Source organism: Athene cunicularia (genome assembly GCF_003259725.1).
Source record: "Athene cunicularia isolate RWA chromosome 9 unlocalized genomic scaffold, athCun1 chr9_part1, whole genome shotgun sequence".
NCBI classification, from domain to species: domain Eukaryota; kingdom Metazoa; phylum Chordata; class Aves; order Strigiformes; family Strigidae; genus Athene; species Athene cunicularia.
Window position 1 is genome coordinate 1,417,856 of NW_020799110.1, and position 20,911 is coordinate 1,438,766.

At 43.2% G+C, this 20,911-nt stretch overlaps 1 protein-coding gene across 12 annotated transcripts in view; it reads right to left on the bottom strand.

The window, feature by feature from the left end:
- Positions 1–245: 245 nt before the first annotated feature.
- Positions 246–20,911, bottom strand: part of PLCH1 (phospholipase C eta 1) — a 68,864-nt gene continuing 48,198 nt past the window's right edge. For 6 of the 12 annotated variants that reach the window (XM_026855249.1, XM_026855252.1, XM_026855258.1 and 3 more), the window contains 13 exons: positions 19,913–20,074; positions 17,146–17,217; positions 14,283–14,377; positions 13,488–13,588; positions 12,612–12,791; positions 12,417–12,524; positions 11,303–11,427; positions 10,791–10,875; positions 9,893–10,039; positions 9,421–9,500; positions 7,364–7,423; positions 6,517–6,877; positions 246–3,521 (listed from right to left, as the gene is read on the bottom strand). In XM_026855249.1, coding sequence (XP_026711050.1) covers positions 1,405–3,521; positions 6,517–6,877; positions 7,364–7,423; positions 9,421–9,500; positions 9,893–10,039; positions 10,791–10,875; positions 11,303–11,427; positions 12,417–12,524; positions 12,612–12,791; positions 13,488–13,588; positions 14,283–14,377; positions 17,146–17,217; positions 19,913–20,074 — 3,693 coding nt within the window. In that variant the 3' untranslated portion in view covers positions 246–1,404. Of the gene's footprint in view, positions 3,522–3,824; positions 3,854–6,516; positions 6,878–7,363; positions 7,424–9,420; positions 9,501–9,892; positions 10,040–10,790; positions 10,876–11,302; positions 11,428–12,416; positions 12,525–12,611; positions 12,792–13,487; positions 13,589–14,282; positions 14,378–17,145; positions 17,218–19,912; positions 20,075–20,911 lie in introns of all 12 variants that reach the window. The other 6 variants (XM_026855251.1, XM_026855248.1, XM_026855255.1 and 3 more) reach the window with 4 other exon arrangements.

The following is a 20,911-nucleotide window of genomic DNA, read 5'->3' on the forward strand; positions in this document are numbered from 1 at the left end:
AACAAAATGGGAATACGCAGGCGGTTAGACACACTCAGTAAACACATCTTCCTGTCCAGAAAAGAGAAGAGGCTCAGCTGCAGGTTTCCAGCCAAGAACCATTACCACCACATCAAATGACAGAAGTTCTTCCCCTTCTGAAACCTTATTGCAAGCTCATGGCAATCCAGATGTCTGCAAGCACTAACTACTGTTAGCTGAAGCATAACTGTATTCGCTACAGTTTCAGTAAACTTGTAACCAAGTGCTTAAAAATCCATTTTAATGATGTTTTCAAGAATAATAATACTCTGCATTACAAAAGAAAGAGGTAAAGGGTACGTCTTTTACATATAAGAAAAAACTTACAGCGAAGGCAAAGAATATCTTAAAACCAAAATAAAGCTATGTTGTTCCCTACAGGGAAGCTTCAGGTATTTGAGATTACTCACTCAATTCACTTTTAGCATTCATAGAAAAAGATAAAGATGGACAGTCAAATAGTTACTCTACCCCGTCAGCTTCAAATATTCCACTGACTGTCAGCAATTCAGCAATAAAATTACAAATATACAGAAAACAGATCTGCTACTGTACTGAAGCTACACACACAACCAAGAGCAGAAATACGTAACAAAATATGCAGAAATTAAGTGTTTTCAATTCATAAATGCAGAATTACTCCCACACTCTGTCCTGAAATGAGCATTCAACACAGTGACCAAAAAGGAAGACAACTGTCATTATACTTCATAGAGCATAGAGACAAACTTACACATTACTCACAGATTTGGACTAACCCTAATTCTACAAATTGTTTGCTGTAGAATCATAATTCGTACATGGAAACATGAAAAATTAACAGTTACATACAAGTCAGAGCAAAACCAGTGATGCTAACGAAGGGTCCCATCCCGAGACTGCTGCTTGTGGGGCAGCACCGTCCCAGCTCAGCAGCCTAATCCCAAGGACACCACCAGTAACAGACAGCACTCTGCTTAGTCAAATTTGCACGCAAGACCGAAAGCAATCACTAAAAATGTTCTTCCAAACAGCAGGATAGGACATCAGGAAAAGAGAACACTATTGCATTCATTGCAACGTCGGGCTTTTGAGCACAGATGCGCCCGACTTAAAACCGACACACACGACAGACACAAAATGCTACAATGCTCGCTGCATGCAAACGGTCCCCAGACGACTTCACTTCATAATTTCTAAATCAAAGTAAGACATACATAAGGGTGGAGCATGGTTTCTATGTACAAAAGCTGTGACAGGAAAGGGCACGTTAAACCATGACTCAGTCACTTGCACGCAATTGTGTTTCTAAATAATTTAAACCCTCAAAACAGTATTTCTTGCTAAAAATCCTTCATTTCACTGAAATAGCTTGTAAACATTGAAGATGTACATTTATACAATCTACAGTCTCAGCAGAAAATAAATTTCAGGCTTATCATCGCTGCTGGGCTCCAGCTGCAGAACAGACTCGTGCGCGTAGAAGCGGTCGGCGCAGCCGTAGTGCAACGCCGTGCACGCGCCCTCCGGGATCCCCCGGCCCTCGGCGTCCTCCCCAGGGAAGCCGTTCAGGTACCTGCCTATGTACGAGCCCGTTGAATGCCTGTTGATAACGTGAGGAGATGCTGAAGGCTTGTTCCGAAGGACAACCCCCGCTGTGCTACTTGTGTTCGAGGGTTTCTGCTTGCTGGCGGCCTCCTGCCTCTCCTTGGCCCGGCTGGCTATATTCCGCACTCTGCTCTGGCTCCTGGACGAGAGTTTTCTGACCAGTGCTTTGGGGCAGTCGTCATCAATCTGCCTGGAGCAGAGCGTCTGGCGGCTGTCCTCCTGGTCCAGGGACAGCAGCTTCCGCAGCTGCTCCGTCAGAGCATCCGTAGAATGGGGTCTCATATTCTTCATAGCAGCAAGCTTCTTGTCTCTCATGCCTGATGAGATAAAGCTCCTACTTATGTATTGATACTTACTTTCAAAATTGCAGGAAATATCCTCTGATGTCAAGTCACCGAGACTCTTGGACTTGCAAGGGCTGGTCTGCTTGATGGCTGACCGAGGTGGGAAAGCCAAAGTGGTTTTGAGCACCGGCGAGTGTATGTTGAGCTGGGATCTATCGGACGTACACATTACATTTTTCTGCTTATCTGAATAATGATGATGATACAAAAAGCCAACGTTTTCACACATTGGAAAAGGGAGCTGACTCCCTGCAGTCCTGAAATTATCCGGGCAGTTCAGGGCAGCAGCACAGAGCTCAACAGTTGTGCTGTTCCCAGAGGTCCTCTCGCCACCAGGCCCCATGTCCTGTTTCTGCCTCAGTTTCAAAGGGGAAGCCAACTGGCTCATGTCTTCCCTTTTGTACTCACATGTAGTTACCAAGAGATCTTGAGAATCCCCATCTACTTCTACAAGACTGCTGCTTTCTGAATTTTCACCAGCGAGAGGGTCGACTAGTGTCTCCTCAAAGATGAGGCTATTGGAAGTAAAAGAACTGCCACACTCGGGGGCATCCCGGCTTGTTCCAGAATTTGTTCCAGATTTTCGTTTGGGATTTGCATTTAGCAAAGAGAGAGATGAAGGACAAGGAGAGCTGGGCAAGTTATTTTCTATACTGTTCAACTTTTTCTTGCAAACTAATTCGCTGTGGGTCTTGCATTCAGAAGCTGGTGTAAGAGTGGCCTCGTGGATAATTGTGTACACAGAGTACTCTGCAGTCTCCGGGCTGGAGAACACGGTCGTATCTGGAGTTGAGAATAAAGGGGACTTGATGGATTTTGTGGTAGCGAAGTTGTGCTTACAGGGGCTGTTAAGATCCGCAGTGAGCACGTGTGGGTGCGGAGCCAGCACGCTGAAGGTCTGGCTGCCAGAGCCATGGAGGCTCGAGACTGCGGTGAGATCAGGTGGGTCATCTGTCACATCAAACTGTCCGATCAGAGCCGAGACAGCACTATCCATTTCGCTCTCATTTGCTAAAGAAACTTCATCTATAAGGCGAGAAATGTCACTGTCTTCTATGGTTAAAGTGGAGTGCAGGTCAGGAACACCAGAGCAAAGGGTAGGAGAAATATCTGTCAAAGAAAGAGGAGCTGCAGTGCTTTTCGTGATGATGTCGTATTTGTGATTTTCCATCTCTACTTTTTGAGAAAGGGAAGTCCCCACAAGAATTATTTTCTCCTCCTTAGACCCTCCTGTGTCATCTTCCTTTTTACTGTCTGCATAGTTTGTGTCATTTGTTTTTTCTGGGGAAATTTCAAAATCAGAGCCCTGCATTAGAGGGACCGTTTCATCAGGAAGATTATTTTCCTGACAGCCTATGAGGTGATTTGGTTCAGCTACACCACTTGTAAAAACTAAACTGTCAGGTTGCTCCTGTGGAGATGGCACTAGAGAGTCAACTGTAGTCTCCTTCTGGTCATTCTTCTTAAATTGAGATGCCAGATTTGAAGTATTTGCTGTTTTCTCAGAACATGTAAAAACAGATTCTTTCAAGTGTGTTTCCTTCTCATTTGCATTGTCATCACTGTTGGCTAAATTAAATAAGAAACATTATTAGTTACATACAATATTGTGTTCTGTTTATTAACAACTATTTTGTCCTTAGACAAGACAAATGGAGAACGCAAAATTAGGTACAGTTGTGACAAAACTTAATTATGGGGTTGTGCAGGTTTAGTACAAATTATCCGTGTGATATGAATAAATGGAAAAATACAACTGCAGGCACTTCATTGAAACTTCCTTTGAATGTCTATTACATCAAACACGTGATGTAATACTGGTTGCAAATAATGTTAATGAGGTACCATATCAGAGCTTGCACGAGGTATTACCTTCAGCTGTGTTCCTAGTCAGATTTGTACTATAAAGAAGCATGGCAATAAAGACAGAACAAAACAGCTCTGTTAAAAAACATAATACTTTGCAACAAGAGGCATGCTTAAAAGAGCTGAGTAAAAAGCATCAAGTAGATGGACTCCAGACTGTACTTCACATGTAGTTATTGTAAAACGTTACCATTTAAGGATTTGGTGTTTGATCTTCTACAAGCACACTGCATTCATGAGAGCAAGATTTTGAATTCCATGAAAAATACGCATTAGATATTTCCTCCACCGGGTCGTCTTACTTGTCTTTATATGCCAAACCTGAGCTCCATGGCTCTCTCTTTCAGAGCTTTTAATTAAGCAGGGACTCTAAGAGTAAGCCTGGCATGATACACACAGTTTCTAACATTTTCTAGAAATCAGGTACCCGAGGAAGAAACAAGAGAAGCCTGATCGTTCATTATCAGTGACTGACACCCATACAGTAAGAGCTATTGTTAATGCAAAGGGCATTACAGGCTGATCTCCAAAATGTGAAAAGTTCCCCAAGCTTTCCAGTGTTCCTACATAGGATGGAAGAGATGTACATTTCTTTGATTTGTAGGGTTTTTTTTTCCTAGAACAGCAGAGAAAATGGCCTTGGCCTAATTCCAACTGAGGCAGCAGAGATATGCTCAGCTGTAGTATTTTAGCTAGAAAGATCTCTGCTGGACAGCCAGGCCTTTCCATTCTTCACGGCATCCTGCAGTAATGAACCTTCAGCTGACCAGGACCTCCAGGATGGTGAAGTCACCTCCCAGTCTAAAACATTCAGGCCGAATGTACTTTCTGAGAATACCCCAGCCTGTTCCTGTACGTGCACAAGGCTGCACTGTACCTCTTCTTACCATGATCCAAAGTAAGTGCTTCCACCAAAAGAAAAAAAAATAAAGGGCGCAGGTTGCTTTTCTTTATGTCCACCACTAAGCTACGGCGGCCCTGCAGCAGAGAAGGGAGAAGGTCCCTCGGGGGCAGAAGAGGACTCCACTTGGAATTCCACCTTCTTCAAGTCTCATTTCTGTCTATCTGAGGCAGAGTCCTCCTCCACAGGGGACAGGGACGGGCAGGATCTAGCCCTCAGAGTTAGGAGGGGCAGGATTCATTCCCTGTCACAGTTTTTAGGTCCTCTCACCAGGGCCTGTGTTTTCTGCAAAGGTTATTTTGCTGTAAAAGTAACTGTGACCTCCAAAAAGTGTGGAAGTTTCTTCTAAAAGAATGTCGTGGCTTTGTCTGTAGCATCTTTAGGAAGAAATATCTAAGAAATTATTAAATTTGTTGCAAAGAATGGCTGAGCTGTATCATCTTCACAGGCTTATCTAGAGCATCTTTCAATTTAAAATAGAGCATTTCAGAGTTAACCTCCTTTACGAGGAATATTTTTTTTCCTGTCTACAGTTTCTTCTCAGGGTGGTAGAAAATGAATTGGCTTGATTTTGCTTGCTGTTTCTCCTAACTAAGTTCTTTTTCAAGGTGATGTGCAGATTATTTGTTCCTTCAAAGCCACTGTTACGGGCAAGGAGAACAAAGGTGGCTTAACACCACGTTCTTATCTGTGCCCAGCAGTTCTCCTGGTTTAGGGTGGTTGCTGGCAGCTGCTGCTCCGTAGCTGACAATACTCGGAGCAGAGCAGTGTTTCTGTCACCCCCTGGCCAAGAGAGGGTCTCTGCACGCTCTCTGATTCTCACCAAGGGAGACCGAGGGTGCCTCTGGCTGGCGAGGCAGCGCCCTGCGGGCCTTGCTGCGGAACGCTGCGCTGGCACGGCTGGCCAGCAGCCGAGGGTCTGGCTCGCCCTGCAGCCCCGTGGGGACGGCCTGGGGGAGCGCCAACGCTCACCCCAAACAAACAAAAATCAGCCCCAAAAAGCAGCATAGACACCCTAGACTAGGGACGAGCTCAGGGTGGAGACAGCAGGTCTAATGAATGACAGCCATTGTCTTCAAAGCTTCCCAGACTTACAGAAATATTCCAGTAAATCAAGTACGAGGCAGGTCAAACACACCAACTTTGCTGTAGTCATGGGAATAACTGGATTTCAAAACCAGGACTATTATTGCTTAATACAGTTAGAAAAAAATCTATTTTAACAATTGCATTGTGTATCAGTAACGTAAGACTAAGATTTTATCCTAACATATGCTTTCCATGTAAATTAATCTTGTGTAAGCAACCCAGGTTAAGGGGAGAATTTCAAGGCTGTTGGATACAGTTTGACCTACTTCTACCCCTTTTACATCTATTTGAAAGTCTGCATTAGTCTTTACCCAATATTTCTAAAAACATGCTGCATGGTGTTTTTCCCCCTTGAAAATGGGGAGAGAAAAGCCACCATGCCAGCAGCAGTCTTTCTGTAAGTAAAGGGACAGCAGCAAACCAGAAACTGATGAAGCATAAACTATGAAATTTGGCAAGTATCCTTTTAAGACCACTTCCAGAAATTACTGTATTTCATTTTCTTACTTTGGAGAGTAGACAGCTTTCCAGGGTCTCACTTACCAAGCAGTTTAAGGAGCTGTTAAAATATCACAATCTTAATCATAAGTAATTTTGCCCAGTAACTCTTGAGCGGAATAAAACTACTTGCACGAGGCCCGCATATCTAAGCCTTTTAACAGACTATTTCGACTTACTACATCAAAAGTAATTTTGGAAGCATCTTACCAGATGCATTTTCTTTTCCTTTGACATCTTGGGCAGTTTCATCTCCTGGGCACGTCGGTCCTACAAGAAGGTATTTGTCCACGGGCATAGAAGCAGGACGGGCTTGCAGACTCCGGCTTGTTCGCCTTACAACTCCTTCTTTGTCCTTCAAGTCTACGGGTTCGGATGCGCTGTCTTTGATTTCAGTAGCTTCTGGAAAACCCATTTTACTTTTCTTTCTACCTTTTGCTGGGGCGCTGGCTGTGCGCCGGAGAATTCGATCACCGATAGATCGCTTCCGAACGTAGGGCCCGCTGGCTTCAGCGGAGCTGTGCTTCGGGTTCTTGTTAAACAGCCCTCGGAGTCCTATCAGCTGCTTATTCTGAAAGGGAAAAGAATAACCACAGTTTCGAGTGAGTTCAGACTATTATATCATGAGCACAACGAAAAGGGCTGCTTTCAGACTATTTATGGATGATGAAGACAAAGTTAAAAATGCAGCAAAGCAAAAAATTCACAGCAAGCAATTCACATCTACTCTGACCAAGGAACTATCAACATAGGTCTCCATGAATTCATGCATGTCTCTATTCCTCCTCATTAGGATGGCAGCCTGACACAATTACAAGAGAAGTTTTCTCAAAGTCTCCTAATCAGAGATGACAAGACGGCAAGGAGTGTACTGCAGTGACAGGCTACACATTAACTTGGGAGTTTTATGCATGGGCTTCATCAAAGCAATATTCAAATGTTTCAGAGTCTGAATGAAGAATGATGTAAGTTTGGTAGCTGCAGATCATGCGATTTAGGAACCATTTGAAAAAAATCTGTGCCCAGCAATTGCAAAGTGCATGCTAATGAAGTCTACCTTTGTGGCTCCTAGAAAGTGCAATATTGTGTAACTGGGATTGAGGATTAAAGGGCTCCACTGAAAGGCAAAAAAATGCAAATACATTTGACTAATGTTTTCAAGACTGTGATACAAGCAAATACGGTAACAGTACATCAGCTGTAAATATAACACCCTCTACAGCAAATAATTTAAAACTGTTTATTAGTCTAACGTCAGTCTCTCTCAAACTTGTCCAGATAGCCTCACTTGTAAGGATGCAAATGTGCATTCTGCCTTTGTTTTAAACATTAGAAACAATAATACAGCCTGTCATTAAGGCAAGATTAGACGAATAGACTAAGCAACACAGACATCAAGTCTCAACGGGTCTTCCTCCCACCCCCTTCTTTTGTCTTCCTACAAAGCTACTCTTCACTGGTTTTCTTGGGCACATTTCTTCTTTGAAGAGCACATGAGCCAAGAGCAATACCCAAGCACTGTAGACTATCACCAAAACTGCTCAGATGTGTACAGATGTAGGAATATATTGCATGGGCATTCCAAGCTGTTTACTACTGCTTTTTTTTTTTTTTTTAGCTGTTTACTACTGCTTTTTTTTTTTTTTTTTACGCCGATTTAGGAGTAACCAGGTCTACCTTGAATACTAAAAGCTCCTCTTTGCGCAGAGAACGTGCCCAGGTCTGGCAGGTCACTGCCTTGCCGCCGTCTCCTGGCGGGAGGAACGCAGAGAGGCAAGAGCAGGCGAGCACAGGGAAACGCCGGGCCCTGAGCCCCCACGGGGACACCAAGAGTCACAGACATCCCAGTGGTTTACAGAGCTGTCACTAGATCAGGCAGTGATCCAATGGGATCAATGAGGATAAGGGCCACGGAGATAAGCGAGGATCTGGGCTAGAGCAAATCTCAGCCCCTAGGCCCTATGTTATTCCCTATCTCTGTTCCACGGAGCTTTCTCTCGGTCTCACACAACTGTGGGTTTATATATCTGACACGACACTCTCTGCATCCACTCTCCGAAGGGAGAAGGACTGAGGGCTGACTGTTCTTTTCAACCTATACCTTTCATAAAGGTGGGGGGGTTTGTTTGTGGAGGTTTTGTGTATATGTTTTTGGTTTGGGTTTTTTTTTTTTTAATCATTACAAATGGCTATTTTATTTTAGCGTCCTGCTGAATACGGCCGTAATGTCTTTGTGCTAGTTATCTCCTGTGAACTGCTCGTGAAGGCAACTGAAGCAGAAACACAGAGAAAAAGCATTGTGCTTTTACTTCCGTTTTAAAAACATTTTAAAATTAGTAATCTTGCAGAAAAGCAAGATGCATGCACTAAAACTCAAAAGATTTAAAGCTTATATTAGCTGCTAAAAATAGCTTCTCAAATACCATGTTCTGGTGGGGTTACAGTTCTCAAGATTTACTTCTAAAGTAAAGTTAATTTAACACACTGAAGAGATATACTTACTGTATCTAGAGGTGATAATTATTAGGTGCTAACAAAAAGAAGTAAGTACATGCCTGCTAAGACTAGAGTGACAGGAGGTTATCCTTCCCTTGCTGATCACCTGCAAGGACCCCCCACTTTGAGCTGCACCCTTCTGCCCCCCAAGCGCAGCACGTCTCGCTGCTACTGGGGCCTCTCTGCCAGAGAGAGACGGGGTTTGACTGGGCAGGGGGGTGCTGTGAACGGGTGCCCTGGCTCAGTGCTCCTCAGAGAAAATTCTAGGAATAAGGAATTGCATTTTGCTTCCTCGGGGGTGCTGGTGCTTAGCAGTGTACAAGGATACCTACACAGATACCAGTATAAATGAAGACATCAAGTTGAGGGCAACAGAGAATCAAACATTGTGCTTTTTCGCTGCTGTATGAGCTGAATAATTTGTCTAAACTTTACTATTGATCAGTGCCAGAGAGCACTAGGCACTGCTCATCCAATGTACAAAATGCCATGAACCTAAGCTGTAAGAATCATTTAGAAACCACATAAATCCTAAGGTTCTGCAGCATATCTGAATGCATTTCTGTCAAAAGAATTAAAATAAAGTCATAAGAAATGTAAATTTCCAGGTATACCTACCTTTCCATAGATCTCATTAATAGTTATATGAACAAATATGGATGCCTCTGTCATTCCTTCTAAATACACATGTCGATAACCTAATAAAACAAAAATATTGCACCACAAATAACCAACAGTTTGCAGTTTATGCACAACCGGCAACAACTGTCTATAAAAGGGAAATATATGCAGTAAGCCACCTTATGGCTCTAGTAAAACTCATGTTCTCCCAGGTTTTCCAAGCCCCCCCAGTAGAAATTGTTATAAAGAAGAAAGCAGCAGTGATTTCCAGAAGCACAGACAGCCAAACTCCTTCGGGTAATGGTGAATACACCACCCTAAGACACCAGGAGAATCGTCCAAGCCCATACATGAACTCTCAGAGATACAAGCATATATCTTATGCTGATAACCTCATCCTGAACTTGAAGTTCAAAGGTGTTTGCTCTTCAGCTAGATTTCTACGTCAAGGAAAACAAGCGGGACTAACCAGGCACAAGACTGCTAAAGGCCAGAGTTCTTTGTCCAACGAAGTCTCGCCCGATAGGATCGTGGTCCCAAACAAGAAATCGCACCAAAGCTATTTCAGGCATGTGGATGGTAAAAGTGAGAGTTTCCTCCCAAACAGGATTAAACCCTGTAAAACAAACAGCACAGAAATTTTTGAAAACAAGAACACACCAAGCGCTAGCCTCAATTTTCATGATGCATAGCAAGAGGCATAAGAAACAAGCAGACCAAATGCACAAATGAAAAATCATTAATTATTGCTCATCTAGACCTGGGCGCTCCCAGTTTCCATCACTTAAGTAATTAAAAGTGAAAGATGTGTCTCTTAGACTGCTTCTACAAACAAAATTGTTCTGGCTGGGTAGCTGGCAGGGATACCGAGGCAAGTTGTTGTTTTGCAGAACTATGGCAGGCTAAAGATAGACCAAACCAAACTGGAACTACCTTTTGTCCCCACGGTTTTGTGACTGCCTGTGAGAACTGATGGGCACCTCTCCTGCTGGAGCAGGCTACCCCACTGTTCCTCATCTCCTTCCACGAACGAAGTGAAACTGCCTAGGACATGGTTTGTTTTCATTGCATTTGAAGTTATATGTGTATTTTATATACAGTAATATATACGTATCTATTTGGAACTCTGCATAAAGGAGATTTAAGAACAATCCAGAAGAAAGACACTGTGGTGAGCAGCTCTTGTCCTTCACCTCAGACTTGCCTGTCTCCCACACCAAAAATTCTGTCTAGAAAGAACAATTCATTTGATAAAATACAATCATTTGATGTCATCAGATAAGCAGCTCTGCAATTTAGGAAGTAATAACAGATACTGAAACATTTAGAATTACTCTAAGAAGAGGAAATCAGCTAGATTTTCTTACCATTGTCGTCAACCACCCTGGTCTGATCTTTACAGCAGTCAACAGGCAACCCAATCAGTTCCACCTCAACAAAGGGATCTATTATCTATTTTTTAAAAACAAAGTATTTTAAATGCAAGCTAATATTACAAGTGAAGGTCAATTTTTAAGAAAATTCATGCAGAGTTAATTAAAATTCATATGAGAACGCAAAATCCTTTGATTTACATGATTTTTCAAGCAGCACAATCATGGCTTCATGAAGTGTAAGTTGAGGTACAGTTTGTAGCCTCAGGAGTTATGACGAGCTGACTAATCTTCAAAGAAGTGATATTACCCTCAACATATGAAACAAATCAGTTCTTAAACGTCATGTGTAGGACACAGACGCTGTGGGAAAATGTAGTGGTAAACAGAAATTTGACAATATTTGAAATGTATTGGTGTATTTAATTCACTGATGTATTTAATTATGCTGCCATGTCACTCCAGGACCTCTTGTGGAAGCATCTGTTGGTACTGGAGTATCTTACCTCTCCTCTGTCTCCCAGCATCGAGTCAGGAGGCTTAGGTAGCTGCTGTCCACTGATGATTTTCAGAATAAGCTGTTTTTTAGGACTGGCAGGAAGTGGATCAGCAGAGTAGGGGTTGAATGTGCCTAAAAGATGACAAGGAATGAGAAACATCAGGAAAAAGCTACACAGAATAAATATTGCCCCCCCGAAAGATGCATCCATACAGCCAAAATTCACACATAAGCAAGTGACAGAGAGAGTATGGAACAGCTGTTCATTAATTTTAAAATTCCATTCAACTTTCTTACAACGTTTTCTGAGCTAAGCAGCACTTATTTATACGATTACAAGATAGAAAGGACCCCTCTTATTATTAGAGTTTTGCAAGATGCCTGTGGAAAAAACAAACAAACAAACAAAAAAAAACACAACCAAAAAAACCAAACCCCAAACAACTTTCTTCTGTAGCTTCACAAAACCTCATCGTTATAACCCAGACCAGCACTCTGCCCAGACGTTCAGGAGAACAAGCAGCTGGGGTTGTGTGAGCTGCTTCCCGCAGCAGCAGCAGGGCCAGATTCACGTACCCAAACTTCCACTGCCATTTCTCAAGTGCCTGTCAACAATGGCACTGCTTCTTTTGGCCACGTTAAGAGAATTAGAGATACAGGGGCACGATCAGATCCCAAATTCAGAAATATGGAAGGATTGTCATTGCAAAACACTGAAAAACCACAGGTCCTGTTCTAACAGCGCTTTGAAGACTAAACCAAAGCCTTTTAAAGGGAACAAAATAATTCTACTGACTTGCTCGAGAGCTGGACCAAGTCCTGCATACTGGGTCCTGGGCCACTGCTTATTTTTTTCTACTTTCTTGCAGTTGGCTATCCTAGGAACACTTTATCTTTTTTTAAATACATATTAATAAGATGGAGCCCTCAAAATGCATCTATAGCATCAGGAAGAGACTGCATACTAGGACTTACACAGTCTCAGAGTTATGCACCTATGGAAACCTGAAAGATTCTATACATGTTCTTACTTCCCTTTCTTGTGTCTTCACAACTTCCCCATGGAGACACTTTCCAAAAGGCTTGGTGCTTACAGTAATAAATGCATAGTGGGACATTACCTTTGCACATCTGCTGAGGTTTGAGGACATAACCACAGTTGCCGTTTACCCTAAATTTTGCTTCATTTAATTGCATCACGCGTCCCTCAGACTGGTAGTTTAGTGCCACTGTGGAAAGAGAAAGCTCAGGTGTCATTGATGAATATTTACTTAGCACACACACAAGAACGGGGAAGTTTTTCATGCCACACCTACCTAACTGGCAGCCAACATTCCAGTAAGGTAAAGGATTGAAATTGCTGGAGTCGATCCGATAGGCTGATGGATAAACCCTTGTAAGCTGCTTCTGGTTGTAAAGCATAAACTGTTCAGCCTTCTGCTGCACTGCTTGGTGGGCTCTTGTTTCACTGAATGACAGCACATTCCCTGTTGATCCTGTGTGTATTGATAAAGTTAAAAAAGCAAATCCAGGAGACAGGGACCTCAGTTACACTGGCGTTCATCAAGGGGAACACGAGATTTAGTCCGAAGTTACAACAATAGATTGTCTTGTCATACGCAAGTCACGTACGTTGCATGACTGAAGGGCACCAGTTTCCCCTTCCAGGAGGGTCTTTTGTTCTGCCCTCAAGTTCCCAGACTCAAAAGGAAAGCCAAGCAAGAGCTCAAGCTAACTGCTAGGCCTGTTCTTCCACAGAACCCCAGACACGACTGCTATGAAGAATCTATGGAGAATCTGCTAATGACAGCATGATCAAAACTATCTTACTGAAGAGCTTACAGCCAGGGGAAACTTCTCTCTCATACAAATTTCTGAAAACTCATCCTTTCTCTAAAGAATCCAAGTAATCTTCAAATTCTTAAATCTTTCCTCTGAGCAATTTATCCCCCAAGGCAGACCTCCTTTGGTCAGCTAAATAACTTTGATCAGTTAAATAAAAGCAAGAGGTACCTAGCTTAGGTTAATGGTTGGACTAGATCTTCAAGGTCTTTTCCAACCTAGATGATTCTGTGTACTCTGCTTTTAAAACATCTTTGAAAAACAAGGGAAACCTTGAGAATGCAGACCTGTTTCCCATCCAAACAGAAAAGTGAAAAAGGCAAGTGTAAGTCTTGTGCCAGCAGCCTTACCGTCATCTACGATATCCTGGGCTGCCACAGAGTTCGTGTACACCACTAGGTCAGACAGAGCTCGGCACAGCTTCACCGTTTTCCTTCGACGAGCCAGTCTGCTGAGTAATATTTAATATATAAATCAAATCAGGAATTTTTCAATATTTAAATCATATTTCAATCCCCCTGTCTGTTCTTGTCATCAGTAAGGAAATAAACAGCTGTGAGCAGCGAACCGCGAGTCGCGAACCTCCTTACAGAGTGCTCCAAGATGCCTGTTCCCCTTGTACCTCTAGAGTCACACCACACAAACAAAATTTTTCATTTAAAACATAATGAAATCGCTACGCCACATCTCTTCTCAGCAAAAACAAGGCAGACAGCTTCAAGATATATCTGAAAACGGAGCAGTTCAGTGACAACAAATGCATTCTCAATGGCACTTTTTGGATTGCTTTCTCTTTACAGTCTCAGATGTAATAAAATTTGGCTGGGCTGTGATGTACCCTTATTTAGCCTAAACAGTTTTCTCTGAGCACTATTTACAGCAGGCAAAATGCAGACTGGCATTTTTCCATTAGAAGGGTATTACTGTCACACCTCTCAGTTTAAGGGTAATTGCTATTTGCAACCTATGAAAACCTACGTGATCAAAATACAGCAGCCACAGCAAAATACACCCCAACAGCAGCGTCATGAGCGACCTGCTCTTAAGAGCAGGCTTCCCCGAGGCAACGACACAGAAATATTGATAGTAGTCAACATGCCTCGAGGTTTAACTGTGCTGTAAAGCAACAGTGATTCATAGCTCACCTGTGGAGCTGCCCCACTTCCTTCCCAGAAGGGTTCTGCTGGCTTTCCTCATCATCTGACGCACTGTGGTATCTGGATGCTGCCTTCGCCGCCTTCTGTTGGGGAAGAACCAAGCACAGCTGTGTCAGTTTGTGGGGCGGTTCTGCAGCCTCAGGGTACTGTCACTAATGGCAGGTGGTGGGTGAGCTGCAGCGGGTTTACAGCTCAGGACCAGGGTCCTACAAGGACACAGAATGGCTCCTGGGGGGTGGCAGCAGGAAACCCCTGGGTGCAACATCAAGTTTTTCCATACGTCTGGAGAAGGAAAGGCAGCACAAGGCATCTGTGCCCTGATCTCACTCAAGGCAATGATCCAAGCCTGCAGCCACCGAGCAGGTTTATCTGCTGGCGAGCAGACAAAGCCAAGCCTGAAGAAAATGGTTTCTGCAAACCGGCCGGTCCAATGCAGGCCAGTGCACATTCTGCAGCTCCCTCCCTCTGACGTGAGAGGATAACACTGCTCCAGTCTCCAGCACACCAGGACTGGTCCTGCTGGAATTCTAATGGATCGGATCGGATTTAACAAACAGTAAGGCTCAGTAGATCCAAACATACAGCGCATTGCTTCCACCTACCTCAGCTGCCCTCTGGTTTAGAAAAGTTAAATTCATTGAGGGAGTTGAGAAGAGAGTTTGGGCAAAATTTTCAAACATCATTTTTCTGCTACCTTCGAGCCACACATAAAGCATTCAAGTTCTCTTAAATTATTACAGTATACAGTTATGATAAAAAGATTAAAATCTCAAATGCACCTTTTTTACATAAGCACCTATTATTTAACACAGTTTCCAATTTCGACAACATTACATCTTTTGTAACACTATAGCTTCAAGCGAGACTTTCTTTCATTCCCTCCTCATCAGGGGTAATTAACAATATAACTGAGAGCTCCTTATTCTTTCGCTCATATGGCTAATTGAACACAGATTTCTTTTTTCCTGCTGTGATACACCACTAACGTACATAATTTGGTCTGCTGTGTTTAGTGCTGAAATAAATTTGACTAAATTGGAAATAATTTGCATGGTTTGGTTTTGGAATCTGAAGGTCTGCACTGTGGATGTTTCCCACATTAACCTGCAGGAATCACCGGCCTTAGTGTCTTTGTTCCCCCACTGGAAGTTTTTAAAGAGTTTATACACGGATACATTTGGCACAAGAGCTGGCTGAAAACATCACAAGTCAATATCCCTGGGTGGATAATTCTGTACCTGCAAAAATATCAATAGTAACCATCCTTCCCAGGCATCCCTTTAGCTGGAAAGGCATAAGGGGGAAGTTACTTAGCCTCAGTCTGCAATATAATCATTGTTAAAAAAAAAAAATAAAAATATTGAGATATACTCTTTTCAGCAGATGAAACAAATGGGCTTTCCAACCTGCTGTGTCCATTACGGTAACTGGCTGAAGGAAATTATCGGCATACTCTCCAGCCCTCAGCGTAACCAGCAGTTTTAGTTTTTAGTGGCAGACTTCTGCCTGCGCCATCTCACTCCACAGCACTTGTTTTCCCATCAGCGAGCACAGGTCACATCATGACGTGTCCGCTGTCGTGCACAACAGGTACTCCCAGATCTCACACAAACTGAGCGAACAGCGTGCACTTTGCTAGAGCAGCTGAAGGAAATACGATCACGTTAAACTGATGTAAGCTTATGAGCAAAGTGTAAATAGGAGTCCTGGTATTGTCTGCCTAGAGAATTTCTGATGGCTCCGAGCTGGCTTCAGGACCAATGAGCTGATGGCTCATTAAGTTCTGTGAAGTATTTCATAATTGCTGGTTTTCCTAAATTGCTGCTCAGATTATCAATTAGAGCAGGCTCTCCGTTCGGCTGCAGCTTTCACCACGGTGGGTGCTGAAGAGGAACGTGGGTGTCTAGCGGGCTGGGGCGGAGGAAGCCGCCGGTGGCCCAGTGACTCCGCTGCAGACCTGCCGCTTGCCCCTCTCATGACAAGCCTGTCTGCTGATTTATTTACTTGGTATCTGCTAATTGACTCTGGGAAGAAGGAAGCTTTCAGCTGAATCAGCTGATGCTGAGGCTACATGTTCAATAAACCGAAGCCTCGAGGCACCATGGGAGTGTGGGAATCGGGGAGGCAGGTGACAGGAACACATTTGTCAGGATACAGGAGTGGCAGGAGACACCAGCACTGTCCCTGTTGGTGGCTGCTATCTGTCCAGCTGTAAAATGAAACCTCATGCTCATCTGAATTACAGCAGCTCTTGCTTGGTTCGATAGAGCCACCACAGTGAAGACCCAGTGAAGCAGACAATTTGACCTCACAGCTACACAAATATGTAAAAACTATATGCAAAACCATGAAGAGATCAGAAAAGAACACATTTTTACAAAGCAGGAGCCCAGAGCCTGTACTCAGTCACAGCAGTCCCTTAAAGCAAGTGGAAAGCAGTAACAGCACGCTGTGCATGGCACTGCTCAGGGCGCAAAACTGTAAAACCGGACCCCAAACCAAACAAACCTTGTCAGCTGTGGGGACAGAGGTCTGGAAAACAAGAATACACCAAGGCATTTGTCTGCACGGCTCTTCTGCTGCTGCAACTTTGATCAGAAAATCAGCAATTCCACATCATTAGTAAAGTGATCTTTCTGGACAGGCCAAAGAGCTTGCACGACCATCTTTAAAGGGTTCTCCGTACTGCTGGCTGCTAACATCCTTCCGAACAGCAATAAATATACCAAGTGTAATCACACAGCCTTTCCTTGCTGCCCCCACACACCCCACGCTTGCACAGGCACTAAAACGTGCCCAGTGTCTCCAGAATGCTGCCAGAGGCGGAACAACAGAGTCTTGTTTTACTTACTTTGTGTTTACCGAAGTTGCCCATTAATGATCGACTATGAGACTTCTTTCCACTTTCTTTTGTGTCCAGGTTCTGTGCAGAGAAATAAGAAGCAGAGCAATAGGAAGTGTAACTAGATAGGCTCAGAAGTATCTTTAAAGAGCCTGCTACAGTCTCTACAAGACATGGTTTCAACCTGTCTTAAGTTCTTGTACATCACCCTGATTCACTATTAGAAAAGTACAGTGATTGCAAGCGAGAATAAAAGCGAGTTAAAGTCTAAACACAACATACTGATCGGTGAACACAAATTCCAGAAAAATCTCTTTACAGGACTCTTTCAATTTCTTTATATACTTGATATCTTAGCAATCCTCTAACAATATGGAAAAATAACAACATTAACACTCAAGACAACAACCAACCATGTAGAAAGAACGCTCTAGCAAAATCAGGCAACCAAAACAAATCAACATTTGAAAGTGTACTTGAAAACAGCCACAAAGGAAAAGAGGGGGGGAACAAAAAATAAAAATCTCCTAATAAATAAATGTGGACTCTTCACAGGCAGCCTGAAGTCCAAGTTTCACATTTATAGCCATGTCCCTAGACATCAGTTTAAAAATTCCTGGCAGCATCTAGCTGCTTCTGTCAGAGAAGCACATCCCTTCATCTTCAAAAGAGCAAAACAACTGAAAGTGCTGAAGAAAATTCCCCCAGTATTTCAGCAAGTTTTATGAGCTCCAGTTCAGCGCTGAGCTGGAATTCAGTTCTGGCTATCATCACAATAAGGGCACTACATGGTTTCTTCAGGTCCAAGTCAGTCAGTAAGTTCCGCATCCACATTCAAAGATTTGTTTCTAGCTCAAGCTGAAAGTCTCTGTAAAACACAGAAGGAAACCTCGGCAGATAAAGTACCTTTGTCCTGCAGATAAGAGTCGGAGTTGATAATTTCAACAGCCAATCCAAACTAGTATCAGGCCTAACAGTCCCAGACATACTGCCTGCCTTCCTCTCGCCTCCAGAACCCGCTTGATAATTACTAGAGATTAGTACATAAATTTGCAATGTGAATGCATTTTTTTTTTTTAATATCAAATCTTTGGGAAAATGAAAGGCACAAAGTAAAGCAAAATTAGATTTGACCAGCAAAGAGGTAGAAAAATTTCCCAAAAGATCCTTTTCTGGTACATCAATTACCCAGTAGCTACTAGAAAAGAGCTTAACACCACCCCCAAAGCTAGCTAATGAGTTACAGAATTACCAAACCATTACAATGTTTAACCACTTAGTTTTCTCCCATCTAGGTCAAGAGTTGCTACGAATTAATCTCCCGGTTGTTTTAACTTATTATGACTAATTGTTCAGGTCAGTATTGCTTTGAGATCCTTGAAAACAATAGTCACACACAATCAACCTCCACCCAGGACTGTTGCAGCAAAGGAAGAGATCTCTGTATGTCCCTTAATAACTTAAAATAAGTGAATTAGAATATTCTATTCCTTAATATCATTACCTGAAAGACGTTTGAATTATGCACTTGCATTACTGAAGTATTTGCAGTATTCTGGTCACATCAGTGATGTGTAATGGGTCATCTCAGGCATCATATCCAACACCCACACCTTAGGGAAATCTGTATTATTTAAAGAAAACTCCTTACCCCCTCAAATGCTATCTAGGGGCTAATCATTGTCCAGATACCAGCAGACGTACCAAATGGAATTATTCTAACACAAAACAATACTGAAATAGCTCGTATCTGATCATCTGTACTGACACGAGTCTGCCCTCCGAAATCCTGCCTTTCTGACCTCAGAAGGCCAAAGGGAACGGGCAAGCTGTCTGTTCTCACACTGCAAAGCCACAGTCTGAAAATAACCCTCCTCTGTCGGGTCAGGTGGCTTCGTCCTCCGCACACGTACAGCCTCTGCCCACCACAGCACAGCTCTCACCAGAGCTCTCAAGCACCAGCACAAGCAGAGTATGTTTTCTGTAGGCAAGCCTGGCCTCAGGCAAAGGTCTCGTGGGTCCAACCTCGGAGAAAGAGATCGACAAGAACTACATAAACCCGACAGAGTGGGAAGACACGCAGAAAGCAGAGCTGCATCTGCTCGACCTTTCAGGCTATACCAGTTGCAGAGGAGGCACAGCCCCCAGAGAACACTGCTCTGTATTTAATGTAACCGGGGTTTGCATCCAGTTAAAGTGAGAGCATCGTAACCGTGGGTTCAAGTTCTTCACTGATGTACTCAAAACTCCCATTCATTTATTGCTTCATAAAAATAGTTTGATATCAAAAGGGAACAGAAACATACCACTCGATCTAAAACAGTCTGAAAAAAGAGTCATGAAAAAACAGAACAGGAAGAGTCCTGTGCTTTGGGGCTGTACAAAAGCCATCAGCACTACAGGCAGACAAAGCTTTCAGGTGTCACGGCCAGTCTCGACAGGACTACGGCCGTAGAAGGATCTTTCCCCAGTCACCTACGCACAAACCAAATTGCTTGACACACTCTTGCAATACTGGTACTTACTGAATTAGTCACTTCCAAGTTTCACAAGGTACAAACCTGACTAGAACACATTGAAACAACATACTCTTCACATCTGACCATTCAAATTCTCCCTTGGATATTTTCCTGAAACAGTTCCAAGTTTTCATTTTGGATAAAACAAACTCTCAGAAGTTATTCATAAGTTACCAACTTTCCCATCTGAAAAGTGTGCAATACACACTGCGCTGTCTAATATTCAACAGAGCACGCAAAGGGGAAAGCCCACATACCTGCTTCAGGTTAACATTCAAACCCTCGTGAGTCGCCTTGAGCAGGGCTCTCACAGTGAAGCTGTCGGTATCTTCTTTGTCCCTGATTTGGGATTCTTTTATCAGAGATTCCAGTTTCGTTCGTATAAAAGATTCCACCTGGTGCTCAGTTGCACCATTGCTCTGAAAGACATTTAAGAAATCCAGTTAAAGCAGATTATTACGTCCATCACTTCTGGGACAGCCTGAGGGAGCATCACACACGCTTCCGGCCACTCAGCGCTCCCAACATTTCCCTTCTCTGTGCAAGAAAAACCTTCCTGCATAACCCTGCCTGGTTTTTCCCTTTCTATTGGTGGCTTTTACTGCCATTTTCATTTTCCTTTTTCTCCTTAGTTAGTAACTCCTGACACCAAAGCACACTCCACCATAGAGATGGCCCCAGAACCTGGCCCTGGTGTTAGCTCTTTGTTTCCAAACGGGACAAGTCTGAGCTGCTCTTTCAGAAGATGGCATGAATTCTCAGCTAAGGCACTTCCACACTTCCTCCAAAATACCAGACAGCCTAAGCGTCATCAGATTCCTGCTCCAAACAGTAAGAAAGAGGAAGCAATTACTGTTAACAACAGCCACACGGACTATACAGACACAAAGCAGTCTCCTACATGATGTGCTTTAAATAAGGAATCGCACAGAACGGTGTGCACTGAGCATTCCTCTGCCCATGTGTGAGACCTCTCCTGAGGCAGGAGAGGAAACAACTGTTCCATCCTAACACGTTCCATTTCTAGCCCCAAAAGGCACACCGTGTTCTGCATTGGCTTTAAGGGTCTTCCTCTTAAAGAAAACATCATCAGAAGCGCTCGAGCCATGTTAGTAAAGTACTCACGAACTACAGACTGTTCCTCTTGAACAGCATGACAATGAATCAGGCACTACACGGGTTTCAGAACTGGTTCAGCAATCTTACCTCACCTTACTATACCCATAACTAGTTATGTCCATTCGATACGTATTTTC